The sequence below is a fragment of the Canis lupus genome, chromosome 2 (genome assembly GCF_003254725.2).
Source record: "Canis lupus dingo isolate Sandy chromosome 2, ASM325472v2, whole genome shotgun sequence".
Classification (NCBI taxonomy): Eukaryota; Metazoa; Chordata; class Mammalia; order Carnivora; family Canidae; genus Canis; species Canis lupus.
The window spans coordinates 80,775,804-80,798,680 of NC_064244.1; the positions used below are offsets into that span (position 1 = coordinate 80,775,804).

Below are 22,877 nucleotides of genomic sequence, written 5' to 3' on the forward strand. Positions count from 1 at the left end.
GATACCAACATGTGCTCACCATGAGTGGGCACCGGGCTAGTCTTCAATTAGAGTTGACTCTTTCAGAACCTGAAGGTGAGCCTGCAAGGCCTCTGCTGTCATTGGGCCCACTTTGTAGAGGAGGTTCTGGGGGCCCAGGAGCTTGCTCAGGTTCGGGGGGGTCCAGGGTCTTGCTCAGGTTCTGGGGGGTCTGGGGGCTTGCTCAGGTTCTGGGGCGCCCAGGGGCTTGCTCAGGTTCTGGGGGCCCAGGGTCTTGCTCAGGTTCTGGGGGCCCAGGGGCTTGCTCAGGTTCTGGGGGGTCCAGGGTCTTGCTCAGGTTCTGGGGGGTCTGGGGGCTTGCTCAGGTTCTGGGGGGTCTGGGGGCTTGCTCAGGTTCTGGGCACCCGGGGGCTTGCTCAGGTTCTGGGGGGGGCCCAGGGGTTTGCTCAGGTTCTGGGGGGTCCAGGGGCTTCCTCAGGTTCTGGGGCAGCCTGGGGGCTTGCTCAGGTTCTGGGGGGCCCGGGGGCTTGCTCAGGTTCTGGGGAGCCCAGGGTGTGCTCAGGTTCTGGGGGTCCTGGGGGCTTGCTCAGGTTCTGGGGCGCTGGGGGCTTGCTCAGGTTCTTGGGGTCCAGGGGCTTACTCAGGGGCACACACAAGCACTCAAATGGTAGAGCTAGGATTCTGACCAAAACCTGTGTGGCTAACGGCCCCCCGCCCCGGCCCCCATCCTGCCTCTCTGGGGAACAGTATGTTCCTTCGTCACTGAGCTTTAATGGGGAAGCTTTGTATTACATTTTGCTCTAACTGGGGCCATATTTCAGGTCAGGATCCAAGGACATTTCTGATCGGGGCATAACAACAGCTGCCACGTGCTGAGTGTCTGCTCGGGGCAGACACTGACTTTCACGCTTTGCAGGTGGATATTCTCTCCATGTCACGCAGCCCTGGGGAGCCTGGCACCCAAAACATAAAGAGCCCTGGCTGAGGTCACACAGCAAGGGAGCTGCAGAGTGCTCATCGGCCTAAGATGAAGCATCCGTCTCTGAGTTTTCAAAAGTACACACCTGCTTTCCTCCTCCCCGAACCACGTTGGCAGTTTTAGGAGAATGCTGTGGTTCTGGTCGGCCTCTGCGCAACTCTTACATGTCGTTCCAGGAAGTTCCCAGAAGAGGGCGCAAGGACCCCACCCCCACCCCCCACACCATCCTACCAGGATCCACTTTTGGTGTGAACCTTGCAAGGTCCAGTGAGTCCATGTCACTTGTGTGCGGAGCCTGAAATCCGAGTGGCACGCTGTGGACAAGCACCACCCTTCGGGTGCACGGAAGGCGACACGACACGGCACCTCTGGCCCCCTACCCTGCAAGGGCCTGGACTCACCGAGGGTGGGTTTTCGATGACCAGTTCATAGGTCAGCCCTGTAGACCCAAATCTCAGGATGTCTCCGGGTAGCAGCTTCACGGCCACATTCTGAATGTGGCACTCGTTGACGAAGGTGCCGTTTCGGGAATTGAAGTCCTGGAGAACAAAGCTGTCCTCGGCCTCATTGTATTCGATAAGAGCATGATGGTTGTCGATGTCAGGAGACTGAAATACAGAAGGAAGACCGCTGTAACCAGGGCTCCTAACGTCTACTAGTGAGCACTGGGTACCAGAAGGTGCTAAATGCCTCGCCTGGCCAGCTGGTCACCACAGCCCTCATTTAAAAATGATGATGCTTGGGGACACCTGGGTGGCTCAGTGGTTGGGTGCCTGCTTTGGCTCAGGGCGTGATCCTGGAGTCCCCGGATTGAGTCCCACACTGGGCTCCTGCATGGAGCCTGCTTCTCCCTCTGCCTCTTTCTTTGTGTGTCTCTCATGAATAAATAAATAAAATCTTAAAAAAAAATAAAAATGATGATGCTCGGACTCTGGGCTGGGTGTGGAGCCTGCTTAAGACTCTCTCTCTCTCCTTCTGCCCCTCCCCTCCACCCTTCTTCTCTCTCCTAAGAAAAAAGATGACGCTCAGGGTCAGAGAAGTTAAGTGACCTGGCTAAGGCTACATGGCATAGTGGGGCTGGGGTATGTGCTCTCTGACTCCAGCCCCAGAGCAGGTGCCCAAGTTGTGGGGAGGGGGACCACGTAGCGCAGAGGCAAAGGAGCTTGGGGGAGTCTGGAGGAGCACATGTCTGGCTCCTTTAGGGGAGTCAGCCACTTTTTATTTTTCTGACCCATGGAGCTATGCTTTTGGTGGTCCAGATGGCAGGACAGAAAGCAAGAATGTCCCCAAACACAAACCAGGAAGGCCAGTTGGCAAGTGACAACTATCCACTTTCCTGCAAGGAAAATCCTGCGTCCGTGGAATAAGTACATATAGTTAAGTGGGGGGAAGGTTTCTAATGATCGCCATTCATTAATTTTTTTGTTTGATTCATTTTAAAAATAAAAAATAAAAACATAAAAATAACATTTAAAAAAAGTTACAGAGAATGAGAACTGGGGAAAAACACCAAAAAAAAAAAAAAAAAAAACATTAAAATCACTTCGGCCCCCACCACCCTAGGGGCGAGCACTGATAACACTGTGGTTCCCTTCTTTCTGGTTTTCTGTCTATGCTTAAAGTCTTTATAAAAAGTTCAAACAAAATTGAGATCACACCACATAACACAGTTCTATGACTACCTTTACAAAACCTTGATGTACAATGAAGATAGCCCCATAGAGATTGGTTATTTCTAAGAATTTAGCTAATTGGAGATGACTTGCTTTTTAATAGGAGGCCAGGAGTGACTACATTTCCATAAAGAAAGGGACCCGGACAGTGTGTCTGTGAGTTGCCAGTGGGGGTGGGGTAGGGTGGTGGAGTCATTCCATGATTCCACTTTGGTCAGAGAGTGAGCAAAGTTCAGCATCTAGGAGGAAATACCACGTTGCTCGGCTGCGGGGCTCTGGACTATGGCAGCAGGGCACATGTGAAGTCTTTCTTTCCAGGATGCTGTTATTAGACATCCACTCCAGTCCAAGACTTTGCAGTTAGTTTTTAAATTTGTCTTCTCAGTCTACCTCATCTGACGTTCATGCAAACATAGTTGCACTTAGAAAAGTGTAAAGTCCCATAATACAATGATAACCAATAGTTTGTATCAATGATATAATAACAGCTTATATTATATAGCTTATATTATACTGTACATTATATACCAGGAAATTTGCTAAGTGTTCTACCGAATTATCCCATTTCATCTACCCAATAACCCAAAGGACTAGTTCTCCATTCTGTAGATAAGGAAACTGAGGCACAGAATGATTAAATTTGCCCAAAGTCACCTAGCTTGACTAGCCTTCACTAACCTGGCATGTACTCAGATTTGCTTGATTCAAATGTCTGTATTCTTACCCACCTTGAAAATTTTTATCATACACGTGGGCACTCAAAATATGGAAAGACAAAAAGCAAGCAGGAGGAACTATATTAATTTCAGATGGAACAGACTTGAGAGCTAGGAGTGTTACCAGGGATAAAGGGAGGCATTATGTGATGATAAAGGGGCCACTTCTCCAAGAAAACATAACAGTCCTTAATTGTATGTGCTTCAAGATAGAGCATCAGAATAAGTGAGGCAGAGAGCGATAGAAGTTTGAGTAGAAACAGACAAATCCATTATGACAGTTAGAGACTCCAACATCCTTGTGTAATGGACCAATTCTGCAGGCAGAAAATTAGTTGGGTAAAGCTGAACTGAACAATACCATCAAGCAACTGGATCTAATTGATGCATATAGATCGCTTCACCAAATAACAACAAAATGCATGTTGTTCAAGCTCACATGGAACATTCACCACGACAGACCACATTTTGAGCCACAAAGCATAACAGATTTAAAAGAACAGAAATCTTACAAAGCATGCCCTCAGCTTACAATGGGATCAAACTAGAAATCAATAGTAAAAAGATAGCTGAAAATTGCAAAGTATTTGGAGATTAAATAACATACTTCTAAACAGCATGTCGTCTAAGGAAGAAGTCACAAGAAAAAGAAAAAAAATTATCTAAATGAAAGTAAATGCAAATGAAAGTACAACTTGTCAGAGTCTGTGGGATGAGGAAAGCAGTGCTGAGAAGGAAATTTATACCATAGAATGCATATATTAGGAAAGAAGAAAGACTTAACATCAATAACCTAAGCTTCCACCTTAGGAAAATAGAGAATGAAGAGCAATATAAGCCTGACACAAATAGAAGGAAAAAAAAAACACAATAAAAATTAGAACACAAATGAGTGAAATAAAAAGACAAGAAAATAATAGAGAAAAATCACTGAAATCAAAAATTGATTCTTTGAAAAGATCAATAAAATTGGCAAGCCTCTAGTAGGCTAACCAGGAAAAAACGAGACAGGATACAAATTACTAAAATTAGAAATGAAAGAGAGACCATTGCTACTGATACTATAAACATTAAAAGGATAATAAAGGAACATTATAAATAATCCTATGTCCACAAGTGTGATAACTTAGATGAAAGTGACCAACTCCTTGAAAGACACAAGGTACCAAAACTCATTCAAGGAGAAATAAGTGATCTGAATAGGCCCATATATAATAAAGCATGTGAATCAATATAATAATCTTCTAAATAATAATCTTATAAAACAGAAGTACTAGGCCCAGATGGGTTCATTGGTGAATTCCAACAAATGCTTAAGGAAAAAATGATACCAGCTTTCTACAACCTCTTCCAGGAAATAGAAGAAGGATCACTTCCTAACTCATTCTGTGATGACAACATTACTTTAATACCAAAACCAGATAAAGACATTAGAAGAAGGGAGAACTTCAGGCCAACATCTCTCATAGATACAGATACAAAAGCCTCGACAAAATATTAGCAAATCGAATCCAACAAATGTGTGCAACGAATTGTGCACCACAAGCAAGCATGCAGGTATGCACAGCTGGGTCAACACTTGAAAATCAATTAATGTAACCTATCACCTCAACATGCTGGAGAAGAAATGTCACATGATCCTATCACTAGATGAAGAAAGAGCATTTGAGAAAATCCAAAATGCATACATCATTAGAAAAAGAACACAAAACTTCTGGCAAAGTAGAAATAGAGGGGAACTTCCTCAACCTGATAAAGAACATTTACAGAACCCTAAAGCTAACATCACATTTGATGGTGAGGAACTAGAAACTTTCCCATTAAGATCAGAAACAGGGGGGCAGCCCGGGTGGCTCAGCGGTTTAGCACTGCCTTCAGCCCAGGGCGTGATCCTGGAGACCCGGGATCGAGTCCCACATCGGGATCCTTGCATGGAGGCTGCTTCTCCCTCTGCCTGTGTCTCTGCCTCTCTCTCTCTCTGTCTCTCATGAATAAATAAATAAAATCTTAAAAAAAAGAAATTAAAAATACAAGAGCACCGAAAAAAAAAAAAAGAAAGAAAGAAAAGAAAAAATAAAAGAAAGACCAGACAGACAGACTTAGGTATAAATCTAACAAAATATATAAAGGTCTAGATGAAGAAAACTATAAAATCTTGATGAAAGAAATCAAAGATCTAAATAAACGACAAGATAGCCCATGTTTATTTGTAGTTCCTTAATGATATATGATGTTTAGCATCTTCTCATAGGCTTATTTGCCATGTGTATATCTTCTCTGGTGAGGTGTCAAGTCCTATCTTTTGCCTATTTTCAAAGGCAAGGTTGTCTGTTTTTTTATTGTTGGGTTTTAAGACTCATTTATTTTGGATACATGTTTATTGTATTACTACTCATAATTACCTCAAACTGGAAGCAACCAAGATGTCCTTTAAAAGGTAAAGGGATAGGCAAATTGTGGTATATTCGTACAATAAAATAATAGTCTGATAAAAGACATGAGCTATCAAGCCACAAAAAGACACGGAGGAACCATGTAAATGCACATTGCTTAGTGAGAGACGCCAGTCTGGAAAGGCTACCTAGTGTATGATTTCAACTGTATAAAATTCTGTAAAAGGTAAAACTATAAGAAGAGTAAAAAGAGTTTTTGGGGTCTCCAGTGGACGTGGGACAGGATGAATAGATGCAGTACAGGCATTCTGAGGCAGTGGAACTGTTCTGTATGACCCTGTAATGGGGCTTACTATACATTTGCCAAAACCCAATGAATGCACGGAGTGAGCCCTAATGTAATCTACGGACTCTGGTTAATAATAATAATATATCAACACTGGCTCATCAGTGGTAACAAACGTCCCATGTTAAATAAAGCAAGATGTGAATAATAGGGGAAGCTCGGTGTGTGTATGGGGCGGGTGGATAGATGGGAACTCTAAGTACTATCTGCTCAATTTCCTATAAACCTCCATCCGTTCTAAAAAGGAAAGCATTTGTTTCAACGTTACAGCACATTAGTTCTTTGGCAAATGCCACGCACATCGTGGTTATCATTATTCCCATTGATCTCTGTCTTCCATGAGCCCTTGATAATCCATCAAAGAGAGAAATTCTATGCGTTACATTTTGTTTTTCTTTTCCCAGGCTTCATTACTTTCAGTTCCTCAGTAGCTGTCAGGCCATTATTAAGAAACCAAAATAAATAGGAAGTTTTGAATGACTCTATAACATGGGGTGAGGCCCTGCCACATGTTAGGCCAAGAGAGTGCTTCCCGGCACTGCCCTATAACACGAGACCCTCTGCTTCCTTGGAAAATTGCCAAAAGCTACTGTTGGGACAGAAGCCCTGCTGCTAAGATGGGCTGAACGTGTGAGCTCTGTCCTGCTGAGCTATCCCACTATTCGCTAGCGGGAATGTCAAAAGGTGCAGCTCAACGTGAAAGATAGTATGGCGGTTTCTCAAAAAAAAAAAAAAAAAGAATTAAGAATAAAATTATCATATGATCCAGCAAGCCCACTCTTGGGTATACATCCAAAGGAACCGAAGGTATGGGCTTGAAGAGATAGTTGTACACCCATGTTCACAGCATTACTTGCAGTAGCTCTAAGGGTGGAAACAACCCAGTGTCCTCTGACAGATGAGTGGGTCAGCAAAACGTGCCAAGTACATACGATGGACTGTTATTCAGCCTTAAAAGGGAAGAGAATTCTGATGCACGCGACATGGGGCGAACCTTGAAGACCTTACGCTGAGTGACATAAGCCGGTCACCAATAGGCAACTACTGCCTGATTCTACGACTATGACGTACCGAGAGCTGTCAAGCTCCCAGAAGCAGAAAGTACGACGGCGGCTGCCAGGGACTGGGGGGAGGGGAAATTGGGAATAGTTTGATGGTTTAATGGGTACAGAGTTTCAGTTTTGCAAGATGAAAAGGTTCTGGTTGGTCACACAACAATGTGAACACATTTAACACCGCTCATCTGTACACTTAAAAACGATCCAGATGGTAAATGTTATGTGTATTTTACCACAATATTAAAAATGGCTACGATGGGGGTTCAGTTGGTTGGTGGTTCAGTTGGGTGAGTGTCCAACTCTTGGTTTTGGCTCAGGTCTTGATGTCAGGGTCATGGGATCAAGCCCTGCGTTAGGCTCTGCACTCAGCACAGAGTCTGCTTGTCCCTCTCCTTCCCCCTACTAGCATATGCTCTCTCTCATTTGCTCACATAAATAAATAAATAAAAATATTTTTAAAAACATGACTAAGATAAAGTGCCTCAGCCAACATTGAGATGCTGGCACATGGCACCGTCAGGACCAATATTTACACCCTTGACTTGCCCTTATGCTTTTCAGACTAGACAGTGATTTAATAGTGAGAGAGGAGTGGAGTGGAATTGACTATGGAACACGCATCTTATTTTACTATTTATTTATTTACCTATTTATTAAAGAGAGAGAGCATGTGTGTATGCATGTGTGCTGGGGGGTGGTGAGGGGTAGAGGGAGAGGGAGAGAATCTCAAGCAGACTCCATCCATGCCTAGCATGGAGCCTGACCGGGGTCTTGATCTCAGGATCCTAAGATCATGACCTGAATTGACTTCAAGATAAGATGCTCAACCGAATGAGACGCCCAGGTGCCCCCGGCCCATGCATTTTCAAAACACCTTTTAAAAGTATTTAGGGGCCCGTCCCCTGCCAGATGTCCTCCACTTGCCCCCTGATCCCCTTGCCCTCTGCCCCAGCAGGCCAGCCCATGAGGCTGATCAACGGGCTGTTGCGCTCCTTGCCTCCAGTTTCTGGTTGGGGTTGGCCAACAGGGGATCAGACATCTGAGCAGGGAGGAGAGAGGTTGGGGTGTTTATTCCCCTGCTCCCTCTCTGTGGGGTCACCATGGCCTGGGTGCAACCCTCCATCACCAAAAGCCACAGCTCCTGTCGGGGGTTCCAGAAGATGTAACCCCCTCACCCCTCAGGTCTAGGGGGTGAGGACAGCCCCTCACTCTTAGCGGCTCTGGGCACCATATGATCCTGGGGGGTTTAAGCCTGGCCACCCCCTGTAGCAGTCGCTTTACAAGACCTGCCTCTGTCACTCCACACACACTCTGACGGGCCCTCTGCTCCCTGCCAGGACCTGGGGTTCCAGCAGGCAGGAGCTCTCAGACATAGCTCTCAAGGCCCCTTCTCTTGGCCGCCAAGGGGCTCAGGGTGGTCTTGTCATTACCCCACTTGGTCTGGCCTCGGCTCCCAGAAGGTCTCCTCTCTGTGTCTTCAGTCTCATGGTGACCCCCAGTATCATGTCCCCACCCATGAACGTGCTCACCATCACCCCATCCTCAGAATGCCTCCCCTCCCTTTCCTCTGTTGTCCAACTGCCTGGAGAGTGTTCCTTCCCACCTGAGTCCTCAGCCCAGGGCCACTGTCACCATGGCCTCCCCAGCCTCTCTGCGGCAGCTGAGACTGATGTCGGGGGAGGCACATGGCCTTGTGGTTGAGGGGCCGAGAGGCAGGACAGTACGGTGCTTAATAGACTGGCCGTGGAGGAGGGGGGCCTGGGTTCAAATCCAGCTCTCCTACTTCCAAGCTGGGTGAACATGGGCATGTGAGCAAGTCTCTTAGAGCCTCAGTTTCCTCTTCTGTGAATACAGACCACAGCCTATTAGTTATTGTGACATATAAATGAAATAAGACATATAAAATCACTTAGAACTTAGGCACGTGTCGAAAATGCTGAAATGCTCAGGATTATGAGAAAGGGGGTGGGCTCTGGGGTTAGAAAGCCTGGAGGCCGAGCCCCACCTCCACCACTTCTCTGCTGTGCAGCCTGGGGCAAGTCTCTTGCTTCTCTGTGGTTGTTTCCCATGAAAAAATGGGTTTGATAGGCCGTGCTTCGCAGGGTTGCCAGAAGGTACCATTTGAAGGAATTTTCATTCATTCCATCATTCTTTCATTCATTCATTCATTTGAGAGAGAGAGAGAGAGCATAAGCAGGGGGAGCTGCAGAGGGAGAGGGAGAAGCAGGTTGTCCACTGAGCAGGGGCCCCGATGCAGGACTTGATCCCAGGACCCTGAGATCATGACCCGAGCCCAAGGCAGAGGCTTAATCGACGGAGCCACCCGGGTGCCCCTGTTTGGAGGAATTTTCAAAGTAACAGGTTAACATTTTAAAAATTAAATGATGTGTGTGTGTGTGTGTGTGTGTGTGTGTGTGTGTGTGAGAGAGAGAGAGAGAGAGAGAGAGAGAGAGAATCTATTTCTTTCCACCTTTTGGTTCGTGGCGATCCTGTCCCCCAGCCCCTGCCCCTTATTGCAAGAAAGATGTAGCACAGACATCATGAAAACTGGGGTTTTCTTTCTTTCTTTCTTTTTTTTTTTTTTGAAAACTGGGGTTTTCAAAAGAATAAGGATATGAAGAAACAGCTGGGCTCTGGTAAGAGGGCGAGTCTGGGGGGAGAGGGGAAGGGGAAGCATCTCTGCGTCCCTCTGCCAGCAACACTCAGCTACCTTGGTCTCCCTGGGAGAGCCCTGGGGAAGAGCAAGGCCTCGAGAAGAGGTTGGTTCCTAAAACCAGACTGCCTGAGCAGAGTTCCCAGCCCCTAACTCACCCTTGTGACCTCAACTTCCTCATCGGTGAAATGGGGGAAATGACAGCGCCTGCCTCATCTGGCTGTTGATCGTAAGGATTAAATGAGTGAAGATTGGCGGAAATGCCTAGAACAGTGCCTGACACCAGCTGACCCTCAGTATGTTCCGTGTGTGCTGTTGATTGACTCCCCAGCCTGGTCACAGCTCTCGGGCTCCCTATGTCTTCCCTTGCCTGCCCCCACGTTCTACGGCCCCCGAGGATGCCAGGGCCAGCTCCCTTTCCTTCTTGCTTGGCCACAGGCAGGGCCACTGCACCAGCCCCGATTCTCCCCTATTTCCACCCCCCAGTTCATCTCTAGGCCTCCCACTGCCCACCTGGCCCGGATGCGGATGCACTCACCTCATTCTGCACCCTCCTCCCCCGGTCCCATATGATCCTCCCCACTCTCCCGTCACCTCTCTCCACAGCTCCTGACGTTGTTGCCCTTATGGGATCCTCCAAAAAGCTCTCAAAGGAGCCCCATAAGGCCACACCCTCTCCGTGGCAACAGAGCAGGCAAGAGGTAGGATTAACTACAGTGGGTAGCATGGTCCCCAAAAGAGATCTATGCCCTAAACCTGGATCCTGTGAGTGTGCTCCGTTACATGGCGTAAGGGCTGGAGCAGATGTAAAGGTTACTAATCCGAGACCTTAAAAGAGGGAGATTATCCTGGACTGTCCAGGTGGGACTAATCTATTGCCATGAGCCCATAAAGCAGAGAACCTTCTCTGGCTAGAGTTGGACAGATGAGCCAGGACAGGGGGTCAGAGAGGTCTGAAACGTGAAAAGGCCTTGACCCAATGCTGCTGGCTTTGAAGATACAAGGGGCCACTAGGCTCGAATGTGGGCGGCCTCCGTGGGCTGAGGGCCACCGCCGCTGACAGCCAGCCCGGCAAGGCGACCCCTGTCCATAACCACATGGGCTAAGTTCCACCAAGCGCCTGAACTGACCCAGAGGTGGCTTCTCCTTGGAGACTCTGTGTAGGAGCCCAGGCACCTTGACTTTGGCCTCGTGTGACCTGGAGCAGGGAAAGCAGCTGAGTCCGCCCTGACTCCAGAACCGTGACATAAGCCCCTCGTGTTGTTGTAAGTAAAACACAGACCCAGGAGCGACACTGACTGCGGGACTGACGGCACCAGGCACTGATCTGAGCACTTCACGGCAATTAGGCCTCACGCGTGGTCCCTGCAACCGTCCCCGCGACACGTATTACAAAGACCACACTGGAGATCTGCTGCCTGGGACCCTCCAGCCCACGAGGGCGGAGCCAGGCTCTGAACCAGCCACCTGGTGCCAAGGTTATGCACTTGACTGCCCTGTTCCGGGGCCGCTGCACCCGCCCTTCTCGACGTGGGACTCAACCCCAGGACTCCAGGATCGTGCCCTGGGCCAAACGCAGGCGCCAAACCGCCAAGCCACCCAAGGATCCCCCCGCCTGGCTTCAGTTTTACATGTTGCCACCAACGTGCCACTTTGTCCTTTTCTCCTTGGGGCCAAATGATTCACCAAGCATCTCCGGACCTTTGCACGTGCTGTTTCAACACCCGGGGTGTCCTTTCCTGCTTGCTCTGCCTGGAAAATCCACAGGCTGCTCTTTTAGAGAGGCAGCTCAAGTTTGCTCTTCTCTGAGGCTCACTCCCTGGCCCCCAGAGGGGATTTCTGCTGGGCCCTCCTCTCCCGGGGCCTACGCTCCCTCCCCACACAGATTCCCCCACTAGATGGCGCCGCCCCAGCTGGCTGCAGGAACGGGAACCGGGATCCCAAGAACATTCTTTCTGTGTTTCATGCATGATCCTTAGTCTGGATTTCACGCTGTGGAATTTCCCTAGCTCCGCGAACTACTGTAACATTCCAGTGAACTCACAAGGAATTTCAGACATTTAGATTTTAGGTGCTCCCAAAGCTAAATTTGCACCCAGGACTAAAACTTGCTCTAGAGAAGCGTTGAGCTAGTCCTGAATCAAACTCAGCCCCACGTCTCCCGATGGCTGTGTGGTTTGGGGAAACCTATTTAGCCTTCCACGTCTTTATTTTTTTTTTAAGATTTTATTTATTCATGAGAGACACACACACAGAGAGGCAGAGACACAGGCAGAGGGAGAAGCAGGCTCCATGCAGGGAGCCCGACATGGGACTCGATTCTGGGTCTTCAGGATCACACCCTGAGCTGAAAGCGGGCCTCAACCACTGAGCCCCCCAGGGATCCCCTCCACATCTTTAAATGAGGATAATAATGATAATAGCAGTTCCTACCTCCCTAGGGTTTTTTTTTACTTTTTGGAGGATGTAATTTTGTAAACTCACATATAATACATAGAATATACATGAAAGCACCTGAGGTGCGTTAAGTAGTCTAGAAATGCACGCTCTAGCCCTTTGTATTATTTGTGCTTTTGAAAAGATTATGGTCTTTCACCTCACATCCATGAGAATGGCCACTATCAAAAAACCGAGGACAAACCAACTTGGTGGGGATGTGGAGAAAGCGGAACCCTCGCATCCTGTTGTGGGAACGTACAATCGCAGCTGGTGTGAAAAAGTGGTAGGGAGGTTCCTTGAAAAATTAAGGGTGAAGTTGTCATATGGGCCAGCAAGCCCACTTTGGGGTATACATCCTAAAGAACGGAAAGCAAGGGCTTGAAGAGGTATTTGCACACCCACGATCCCAGCCTGTGTGTCTTTGTGGATTTGCCCACAGTCACCAAGCAGAGGGAGGAATCCTTCTCCAGGCCAGGTCCACCTGTCACCTCATGTCTCAAAATGCAGGGGTTCGCTCCTAAGAGAAACACAAATCAAAATGATGCGGGCACTGGGTTTCAGCAAAGATCCAGGGGGTGGACAGCATGCCCTGGGGCCGGGTTGTCCAGTGCTGGCAGGACGCCACACGTGTTAACCTCTGGCGGGCGGTTTGGAGATGCCCATCAGAGGTACAGGTGTATGTGCCCTTTGACACGTCTGGGAAGTGATTACATAACAGGACAGTCACAGCAGCCTTGTTTTGTAATGATTAAACAGGACTACAGGGGATCCCTGGGTGGCGCAGGGGTTTAGCGCCTGCCTTTGGCCCAGGGTGCGATCCTGGAGACCCGGGATTGAGTCCCACATTGGGCTCCCGGTGCATGGAGCCTGCTTCTCCCTCTGCCTATGTCTCTGCCTCTCTCTCTCTCTCTGTGACTATCATAAATAAATAAATAAAAAATAAAATAAACAGGACTACGATGGAGGAGGCCCTGATGGTTCTGTCCTAGGAGGCAGCCCAGAACTGGCAGGGGCCCGGCGAGGGACAGGAGTCATCTGGCTGTCTGGGTGCTGGCGTGTGTGTTAGATCTGTCTTGCTCCACGACCCTCAGGTCCCACCTGAGAAGGGGCTGCCACATGCTGGACCGTTCCAGCCAGAAAGGAGCCACTGGTAGGTGCCGTGCACCCAGGCCAGGTGCACAGCTGTAGGCATCTCACCCCCTGTCATCTTTGTCCTCGGTCCTTCTACTCCATCTCTCCACTCCCAGCCACAGTGCTGTGCTGACGTGGGCTGTCCTGCGGCTTGGTCTTGGAGGGATGTGGAAACCTCTCAAATGCGGCCCCGTGTGTCCTCGAGGAGGGACTAGGGTGGGTCAGCTCTCCACTATGAACCCTTGCTTCTCTTTCCCTCAAAACAGAGTATATTGAAATAGTATGCACCCCTCGCCCCTCAAACAGGGGCTCCCATGACATCAGGAAGGAAGAAAAACAGGTGGTCAAGAAGAGAGAGGGAGGGTCCTCAAAGCGTGGTCCTGGAACCATCTCCACAGTAACCCAGTCCCCACCTGAGCCCGGGAAGCATACAGAGCATGAAGATTCCCAGGCCTTGCTCTGAACCCACTGGGTCAGAATGTCCAGGGGTCCTGCTCTAACAAGTACTCTGACACATATGGAAAATTCTACAGCCACCGGCTTGCCGTATGTCTTCATTCTGGAAGGACTGAGCCCCCTTCTCGGCCGGGTTTACGTAACGGCCACATCTAACTCTAAGAATTACAGTTCAGAAGCCACATCCAGTCACACACATTAAAAATCCACAAGGTTTGTGACTTAAATGAACGAGGGCGAGGCTTTCGAGCTGGGTGAAGTGGCAGAGGGGAGATTCTGATTGCGAGTCTGCACGTGGCAGCCGGGATGGTTGTTTCAAAATGCAGGTCTCTGCCTTTGCTTAAAATTCCTCAGGTTTTTCCCCCATGCTGTTCAGATCCGGTGGCTGAAGGAAGGCTGACTCCTCTCTTAAGCTCTTTCCCTTCCACTCTCACTTCTGGACACACCAGTTTTCTTTCAGTACCTTGGGCTCATAATATGCTCTTCCACCCCAGGGCCTTTGCACATGCCATTCCCCTTTCCCCTTGTCTAGTTAAATCTCCCGTATCCTCCATATTCCTTTTCTTTACGTGAACAGAACCGTACATGTCTTTGTGGGATCCTTTGACTTACATGTCTCTCTCCTAGCAGCTTTCTGACCGCTTTATCCCCAGGCTTGCCTCGGCGCTGAGGCTCCAGGTAAATATTTGTGGAAGGAATGACTGATAACAACAGTAAAAGCTAGCCTGGCTGAAACAGGCTTCCTTTGCCGCTAGAGAACCAAACTCCTGACAGGATATAGAAAGAGGCCTGCAGGGCAAAACCCTGCAAATATGAATATTGATTTTTTTCCCTGAGCCAAATGATTACAAATGACTTGTATTTTCTTCCTTATACTTTGCTTTCTCCCATCTTTTTAAAAAAACAATAAACATGTAATTACCTTCCATTATTGGAAAAAAGTAAATGGTGTCAGAATATGGTGACATCGACAACCAGAATAATATGTCAGCCTTGCCAGTGAGTGTAAATCTCTAGACGTATGAGACTGCCCATTGTTTAGGATTTACTCAGGTAAATAAAACAATCCTTTTTACTTGCTAGATGTAACCTCTGGGTAATTTTGAAGACGACTTTTTATTAATATGTATTTCTGAACTTTACTTAATGAAATGACCTGTGATGGTACAAATAACATAAACTATACATTGACTGTTGAATTATTCCTCAGGGTGGCCCACAGCTAATCAAGGGTGATTCTTCCCATCAGAAAGGCCCTAGAAAGTCAGCAGAGAAGCAATTTTCACCCTGTCTTGTTTTATAAAATGAGGAATTGTTGATGTGCCTGCAGGTTTCAATTCTTCAAAATGGACCTGTGCCCCCACAACTCTGTTTAGAGCACATTTTCTCTCCCAAATCCATTTAGGCTTGGGGAAGAGGATTTGTCAAAGAGAAGATAGAAGCTCCCATCAAAAATCTGTTCACAAAACATTTGGCAATTCATGTGTCATCTGTTCTCTAGGGAGCCAATATGGGCTTGTGCTTCTGGAAATGCAGCTGATTGCTTCATAAATCAATGTGACTATGGCTGCTGGTGGTGACTTACTCCTTAAACTAAGTCTGAGGAGCAGGAGGTAGTCAATTATTTTTATACAGTGCATGCAACTCGATTTCTGTCTACATAAAAATTATCCTCATTAGTCCCCTTTTCTGTACAACTTGTTAATATCAGTGGTCCTTATCTTAATCCTGTGCATCTTAAGGCTTCTTCTCAATCTCCAGTTTATGAGGCCATATTAATGATCATGGTGTCATTTACTTAGAGTCATATGTTAGGGGCTTTAAAAAAAAAATCCCACCTATCCATTCATGAGAGACACAGAAAGAGAGGCAGAGACATAGGCAGAGGGAGAAGCAGGCTCCCTGCGGGGAGTCCGACATGGGACTTGATCTCAGGATCCCAGAGTCAAGCCCTGAGCCGAAGGCAGACGCTCAACCACTGAGCCACCCAGGTGCCCTACATGCCAGGCGCTTTATGTGCATTTCTCATTTAATTCTCACAACCCATTGAGGTAAGTGGCTTATAGACAGAAAATGAGCTCAGAGAGAACAAGTAATTTGCTTGGAGTCACACAGCCAGTAAGTGGCCTAATGAGATTCAATCCCAGGTCTGTCAATCTCCAAAGCCTATGATACTAGTTTGCTAATACCATACTCAGGTTCAGAACACAGATCTCTGTTGCTACTTTGGCCAGACCAGAAATAAAACTACCGAAACCTGTCCCTTGGGTGATAAAGAAGAATCTACAATCTTTTTTCTTTTCCTCCACTTTGTGCAACTGAGCAGATTTTCTGTGTCCTTGTAGGGAGACCACATCACAGATGAGAATCTCAAGGGGAGGTTTATTGAGTTATTTTTAAACTGGAGAATTTATGACAAACACTCTCAGAAAACTAGGAATAAGCAAATATGAAGATTTATACTGTTATTTAGCAGAATACTGGAAGTTCTAGCCAGTGCATTAAAGCAAGAAAAAGGAAATTAAGCGTATTATTATCTCCTTTTCTGAAAGGGGAAATAAAACTTTTTCTTTGTGGATGCCATGATTGTTTATGTGTAAAATCTCAATAAATCTATAAAAACTTTCTAGGGGCACCTGGGTGATGCAGTTGGTTAAGCATCTGCCTTTGATTCAGGTCATGATCCCAGGGTTCTGGGATGGAGCCCCTCATTGGGCTCCCTGCCCAGCAGGGAATCTGTTTCTCCCTCTCCTTCTGCTCCTTCCCCTGCTTGTGTGCTTGAGCTCTCCCTCTCCCTCTCTCTCTCTGTCTGTCAAACAGGTGAATAAAATCTTTAAAGCGAAAAGAAAAACAAAAAAACTTTCTAGAAAGTTTAGTTACAGTTGCAAGATTCCATTTAAGCATATGAAAAACAATTCTATTTCTATATGCGGCTAATGAACATGTAGACACCAAATTAAAAACATAATGCCGTTTACAATAATTAAAAAAAGATAAATACTTAAGTGTATATCTAACAAAACATGTACAAGGCTGGTATGCTAAACACTACAGAACATTCAGGAAAGAAATCAAAGACCCCCTAAGTAAAAGGAGAGATATACCATGTTCGTGGATTGGAAGACGACATAGTAAAGATATCAATTCTTCTCGCACCGATATGTAGGCTTACACACAACCCCTATCAAAATTCCAGGAAGATATTTTGTATATATAAACAGGCTTACGCTGAAATCTGTGTGGGAAGGCAAAAGAACTAAAATAGGTAAAAAGTAAGTTTTTTTTTTTTTTTTAAAGAAGGATAAAATAGGAGGAACCACTCTACCTGATTCAAGACTTATGTAACTACAGCTATGTTGTTTTGGTAGAGGGACAGACACATGGACCTATGAAACATACAGGAAACTCAGAAGTAGCTCCCGCACGAGTATGACTAAATGGTTTTTGACAAAGTTCTGAAAGCATTTCAACAGAGTAAGAACAGTCTTTTCAACAAATGGTGCTGGAGCAACTGCATTATCTGCATGTAATAAAAAGAACCTTGATCTAAATCTCATGTTATATATAAAAATGAACTCAAAGTGGTTCATAGATGTAAACACACAACCTAGAAGAAAATATGCAAGAAATCCTCAGTATCAAGGACTTGGTGACATGTTCTTAGACAGAACATGAAAAATCATGATTTGTGAAAGAAACAAATGATAAAGTAAATATCATCACAATTTAAAACTTCTGTCCTGTGAAATATTCTGTTAAGAGTGAAAAGACAAGCTATCGACAAGGATAAATTATCTTCAAACTTATATCTGACAAGGGACATGTCTCTAAAATATTTAAAGAACTCTCAAAACTCAATAGTTAAAAAAAAAACCAAACACTGTGATTAGAAAATGGGCAAAAGACATGAAGAGACATTTCACCAAAGAGGATTTGCACAAGGCCAGTAAGCACATGAAAAGATGTCCAAAGATGTCCAACATCAAATGCAAATGAAGATCATGGTGAGGCATCACTGAACATTCAGCAGAACAGCTAAAATAAAAAACCAGGGATAACACCAGTTGCTGGTGAAGATGCAGAAAAATCATACATCGCTGGTGGGAATGTAAGATGGTATAGCCACCCGGGACACCAGTCTGGCAGCTACTTTAGAAACCATACACTTCCCATATAGTCCAGCAGTCACACTCTTGAGCATTTATCCCAGAAAAATAAAAACTTGCATTCACACAAAAATCTGCGCGCAAGCATTCATGAGTAGATGTATCCGTAACAACCCCAGATTAGAAACAATCAAAATGTCCCTCAATATGTGAATAGTCAAACAAATGATGGTACATCTACACCACGGAATATTACTCCCCAATAAAAAGGAACAGGAGAATCTCCAAAATGGAGTGCAAGGATATTATGCTGAGTGAGAAAGAAAACAATCTCAAAAGGACACACGGTATAATTCTATTTATATGACATTCTGAAAATGTTATACACATCACAACAGTCTCCAAAAGCTCTGGAAGAGGCGGGGAGCCCATGGCTTAAGCTGGATACTCCAGGTGGCCCTCGCTGTCAGGCCCAGAGCAGGAGAAGGTCAAAGTGCCAGCTACACACCCCCTCCAAACAGCCCTATTTGGCTGGAGGGAGAGGACAATGGGTGGAACATATGTGCACATGGTCAGCAAAGGACAGAGGGCACATCACTCTGCTTCATACTCATGTTCCCCATACATGCTGTGAAAACCAGTACATTCCGTCGGTGGTTACTGGTCACACATGGAGGGAAGATGTGGCTGTCAGCCAGAGGGGGTGTGCTTTAAAAGAGACAGGAGTCTGCAGAACAGTAGGGGTGTGTGAGGGGAGTAAGGGGCTGGGAGTGGGCAGGAACAGTCCTTACCTCTAAAACAAGGTCTGAGTCTTCATGCCTTCCAACCGTAGTACTTTTATTCAGGACAAAAAAGCCTTCTGCGCTCTTTAGGTAGGCTTTCATACTCTCTGCTTTCCCTATATAAAGTTTGCAGAAAACACTTTTGTTAGGAAAAGGCAATCCTCTGATTACTCAACAACATCACCTTTAGAATGGATGAAACACACCCCAATGTTTGTTTATTTTTATTTATTTATTTTTAAAGATTTTATTTATTTATTTATGAAAGAGAGAGAGAGAGAGAGGCAGAGGGAGAAGAAGGCTCCAGGCAGGGAGCATGACTTGGGACTTGATCCCAGGTCTCCAGGATCATGCCCTGGGCTGAAGGCGGCGCTAAACTGCTAAGCCACCGGGGCTGCCCACACTCCAATGTTTAAAGGAGAAATCAGCAGAGGCAGGAGTGGATAGATGGACTTTACAGTGTTCACAATTCCTGCATATTTTTAAGACTAGTTTTTAAACGAGTTTATTTATTTATTTGAGAGAGATAGAGCGAGCAAGAGAGAGAGGGTGCGTACAAGTAGGGGAGAGGCAGAGGGAGAGGGAGAAGCAGCAAGCAGACTCCGTGCTGAGTAAAGAGCCCGATGTGGGACTCAATCCCAGGACCCTGAGATCATGACCTGAGGCAAAATCAAGAGTCAGATGCTTACCTGACTCTTGCTTAAATGCCCCTTAAGACTATTTTTTAAAAATATTTTATTTATTTATTCATAAGAGACACAGAGAGAGGCAGAGACACAGGCAGAGGGAGAAGCAGGCTCCCTGCGGAGGGCCCGATGCAGGACTCGATCCCAGGACCCTGGGGTCACGCCCTGGGCCCAAGGCAGATGCTCAACCACTGAACCACCCAGGTGCCCCAAGACTAATTTTTTTTAAACAGTGACATCTAGCAAAGAGGAGCTTGGTTCTGATCATCGGACAGAAGACATTTTTTACATAACTCTGAGCACAAACCACCGAGAGCTAGAACAGCCCAATGACAAACCTGAATTCCTCGGATAATCACTGTCTACCTCCCATGAAGCTTAGTACCAGGTTGGGTATCCGGCTCGGCAAGTATTCTGCTCCATATTCCTGACCCTCTGACTTTGAGCCAGTTACTTCTCTCTGTATGTCTCAGCTTTCTCACTTGTAAGATGGAGTTAATAATACTCTGTACTCCGGAGGAGGATGAAATGCAATCATATGTATGAAGCAATTAGGGTGATGACCGCTATGTTCTAACCACACGTTTTTCCTATTATTATTATTATTATTATTATTATTATTATTATCATTACAAATCTTGGGCTTATCGAACTCAGATCCAAGGAATTCTAAGCCTTCTGTAGAGCTGAAGCTGCTGAGTCAGTCACTGAGGATTTAAAGGCCACTTTTTTGCAAATCATTCCACTTTCCATATAATTAGGGGGAAAGGGTCAACTTTGTTTTTTTTGTTTTTGTTTTTTGTTTTTGTTTTTTGAAAGGGTCAACTTTGAAAGGCAAAGTATCAAGACTCTAGTTTGGACATGCGATTAAGACTCTGCACCGCCCCCCCCCCCCGCCACATTTTATTATGAAAATGTCAAATGTGCAGGAAAGTTGAAAGAAGTGAATGGTGAACTCCTTTTACCCACCACCAAGATCCTACAATTGACATTTTGCTCTATTTGTTGTATCACACACCCATCCGCCTATTCATGCATCCACCCATTTTATAGTTTGATGCATTTCAAAGTAAGTTCTATCCCTGTTGTTTCAAGTATAAAAATGTCAGTGACTTCAGGAGGTTCCAAAATATTGATAATTCACACAATGCTTGAATTCTGATTTAAGATATGTCCAGTTACACAGTGTGGCATCCTCTATCTCAATGCCATGTCCAAGAACCAAAGTCCCTCACTTTTCTTTTCAACTGAAAGGTCACTGAAATGTGAAGCCATTGGACTGTGGAAAAAAACAAAGACCATCAAGTTATGCTCATAGAGGGTCCTGGGTCTGGTTCTACGTTTCATCCACATCCCCATTATCAACTATTGAATCCCTCCTAGGTGCCAAGCACTGTTATCCTCCTATACACCCTGCCTCTTTTCATCCTCGCAACAACCCTGTGAGGTAGGTATTTGTCCTGTCCCACGTTACAAATGGGGAAACTGAGACTCAGAGAGGTTAAGGTCACATAAGAGCAAGTGTCTGGGAGGCAACTCAGCCTTTGCATGTAACTACTGTGCAATCGGCCAGCAGCTCAACCTCCCCCGTGTCCACTGTTGCTGGGTGGGGCAGAGTGGGGTGCGTGTGTGGGGGGGGGTTGCACTATCTCTTGACACTTGGGACATGTCAGGAAGCCCTTGACACCAGGATTCCATCCTCTCAAAGGAAGAAAAAACCCAACCCAGGGGTAAGAGAAATCATAATAAGCCAGATGATTCTACATTTGTAAATACTGAGAGCAGCGGATACCTCACACATAGTGACGCCTACCTGTAATGAGAAACACATTTTACTAAGCTCAGTGTCCTTCACAGAAAGGGACACTTCCTCGTCCAGAAGAACCCTGCTCTGGGGCCATCAAATCACTGCAGTTATTCACTTTGATGGCAGAGGACCACATTAGGAAGCAACACACTCAAGCCTAATGAAACTGAAATGCAAACTTGGGAGAAAGGTCTCTTCTTCAGGAAAACCACAGGAAATGCCACTAAAGCCCCAGAACTTGGATCACGTGCAGATTTGAATTTTAGCTCCACCCCCAGATGTTCCCAAGGCTGGAGCCTTCTCTCTGCTCAGAGGCCCCCCCTTGGGGCATCTCCCCGACTGCCCTAGCTGAAGGCCGCCCTTCATCACTCCTGGCATATATTCCCCTGCTGTGTTTCCTGCCTTATACTTCTCATTCCCTGACATTTTCTTGTTCCTTTATTTAGTTGTGTTTGCTGTTTGTTTCCCGTTCAAGGAAATATATGTTCCGGGAGAGCCAGAACTGTATTGCAAAGGGCCTGAGCTTTTACCTTGCTTGCAAACTAATAAGTTAGCTTGGCCAAGCTCATAAATTCGTCCTGGGTACCTTATGCCTGTGCCCATTATGGAGCAGAGGCATTGACAGATTTTGTCCTGTGTCGTTTGCCAGGCTAACTTATTAGTTTACGAGCAAGGTAAAAGCTCAGCCCCTTTGCAGTTCCTGACAGTTTTATCCATTGCTCTGTCTGCAGCACCTGGAGCAGTGTCTGCCGCATAGTAGATGCTCAGCAAACATCTGCTGAATAAATGAAAATGCAGATGACACATCAAAGCAAATCTGCGCAGCCAGCTGGCTAGGAATCTTCCCATTCAGTGTCTGCCCTATGAGTTCCTTTTTGAAAACCCTAAATTCTACCTGTTGCTTTTGGGTTGGACAATATCTCTCCATCTCAATCTTGCCCTGTGCAGTCACTCCCCTGCCTGAAAACACTGTAGGGAGTAATGTGAACGTGTTAAACTCTATAAATTCGCTCTCAGTGGCCGGAAGCACCGGGCATAGTGAGGAGCAAAAGACCTTCAATCACCTGCGTACCCTCCGACCACCTGGACGGCTCGGAATTGGGCTAGGGAAGCGGTAGTCTTTTCAGGGCTACCGGTCTTGGGGGGCCTGGGAGCTGCAGAAGTTCGTCTAGGAAGGGAAGGTCAGGTAAGGGCATCTCTGACCTCTGCGTGGGCGTCGTCCCTGAAGCAGAGGAACCAGCGGGCACCCCTCCTAATCCCAGCTGTACCCCACTGGCTACCTAGGAGCCGCACGCGTGGTGCAAGGAGGGTCCTGAAGGTCCCGCGCAGGCTACCTCTGGAGGCGGGGGTGGGGCCTGCATTTTAGGGAGGACGGGCTGGTGTTGGGACACCTCCTCGGGGTGCTCCTGGGTCCCGAGCCCGGATCGGCTGGGGCCGGTCCCGAGCCTCCCCTCCAAGCTCTTGACCGCGCAGGGCCCTTGGGGTCCGGGCCCGGGTGTCCGCCCGCCGCCTCCCCGCCAGCCGAGCTCACCTGGTCGGAGGGAGACGCCCGGCCCCGACCCGGGCCAGGCCGCCTGGCCGCGCTCCCGCGGAGTCTCCAGCGGGGCCGGCCCCCCGCGCGCCCGCCCGGCCTGTGTACGCGCGTCGCCATGGCGACGGCGCGGGCCGGCGAG

General features: G+C 46.9%; 1 protein-coding gene across 7 annotated transcripts in view; it reads right to left on the bottom strand.

Moving 5' to 3' along the window:
• FHAD1 (forkhead associated phosphopeptide binding domain 1) overlaps positions 1-22,857 on the bottom strand; it is a 122,366-nt gene extending 99,509 nt beyond the window's left edge. For all 7 annotated transcript variants that reach the window (XM_049106984.1, XM_049106990.1, XM_049106982.1 and 4 more), the window contains exons 1-3: positions 22,736-22,857; positions 18,721-18,827; positions 1,360-1,566 (exon numbers count right to left, since the gene is read on the bottom strand). In XM_049106984.1, the coding sequence (XP_048962941.1) occupies positions 1,360-1,566; positions 18,721-18,813 (300 nt within the window). In that variant the 5' untranslated portion in view covers positions 18,814-18,827; positions 22,736-22,857. The remainder of the gene's footprint in view (positions 1-1,359; positions 1,567-18,720; positions 18,828-22,735) is intronic.
• Between the last annotated feature and the right edge of the window lie 20 nt (positions 22,858-22,877).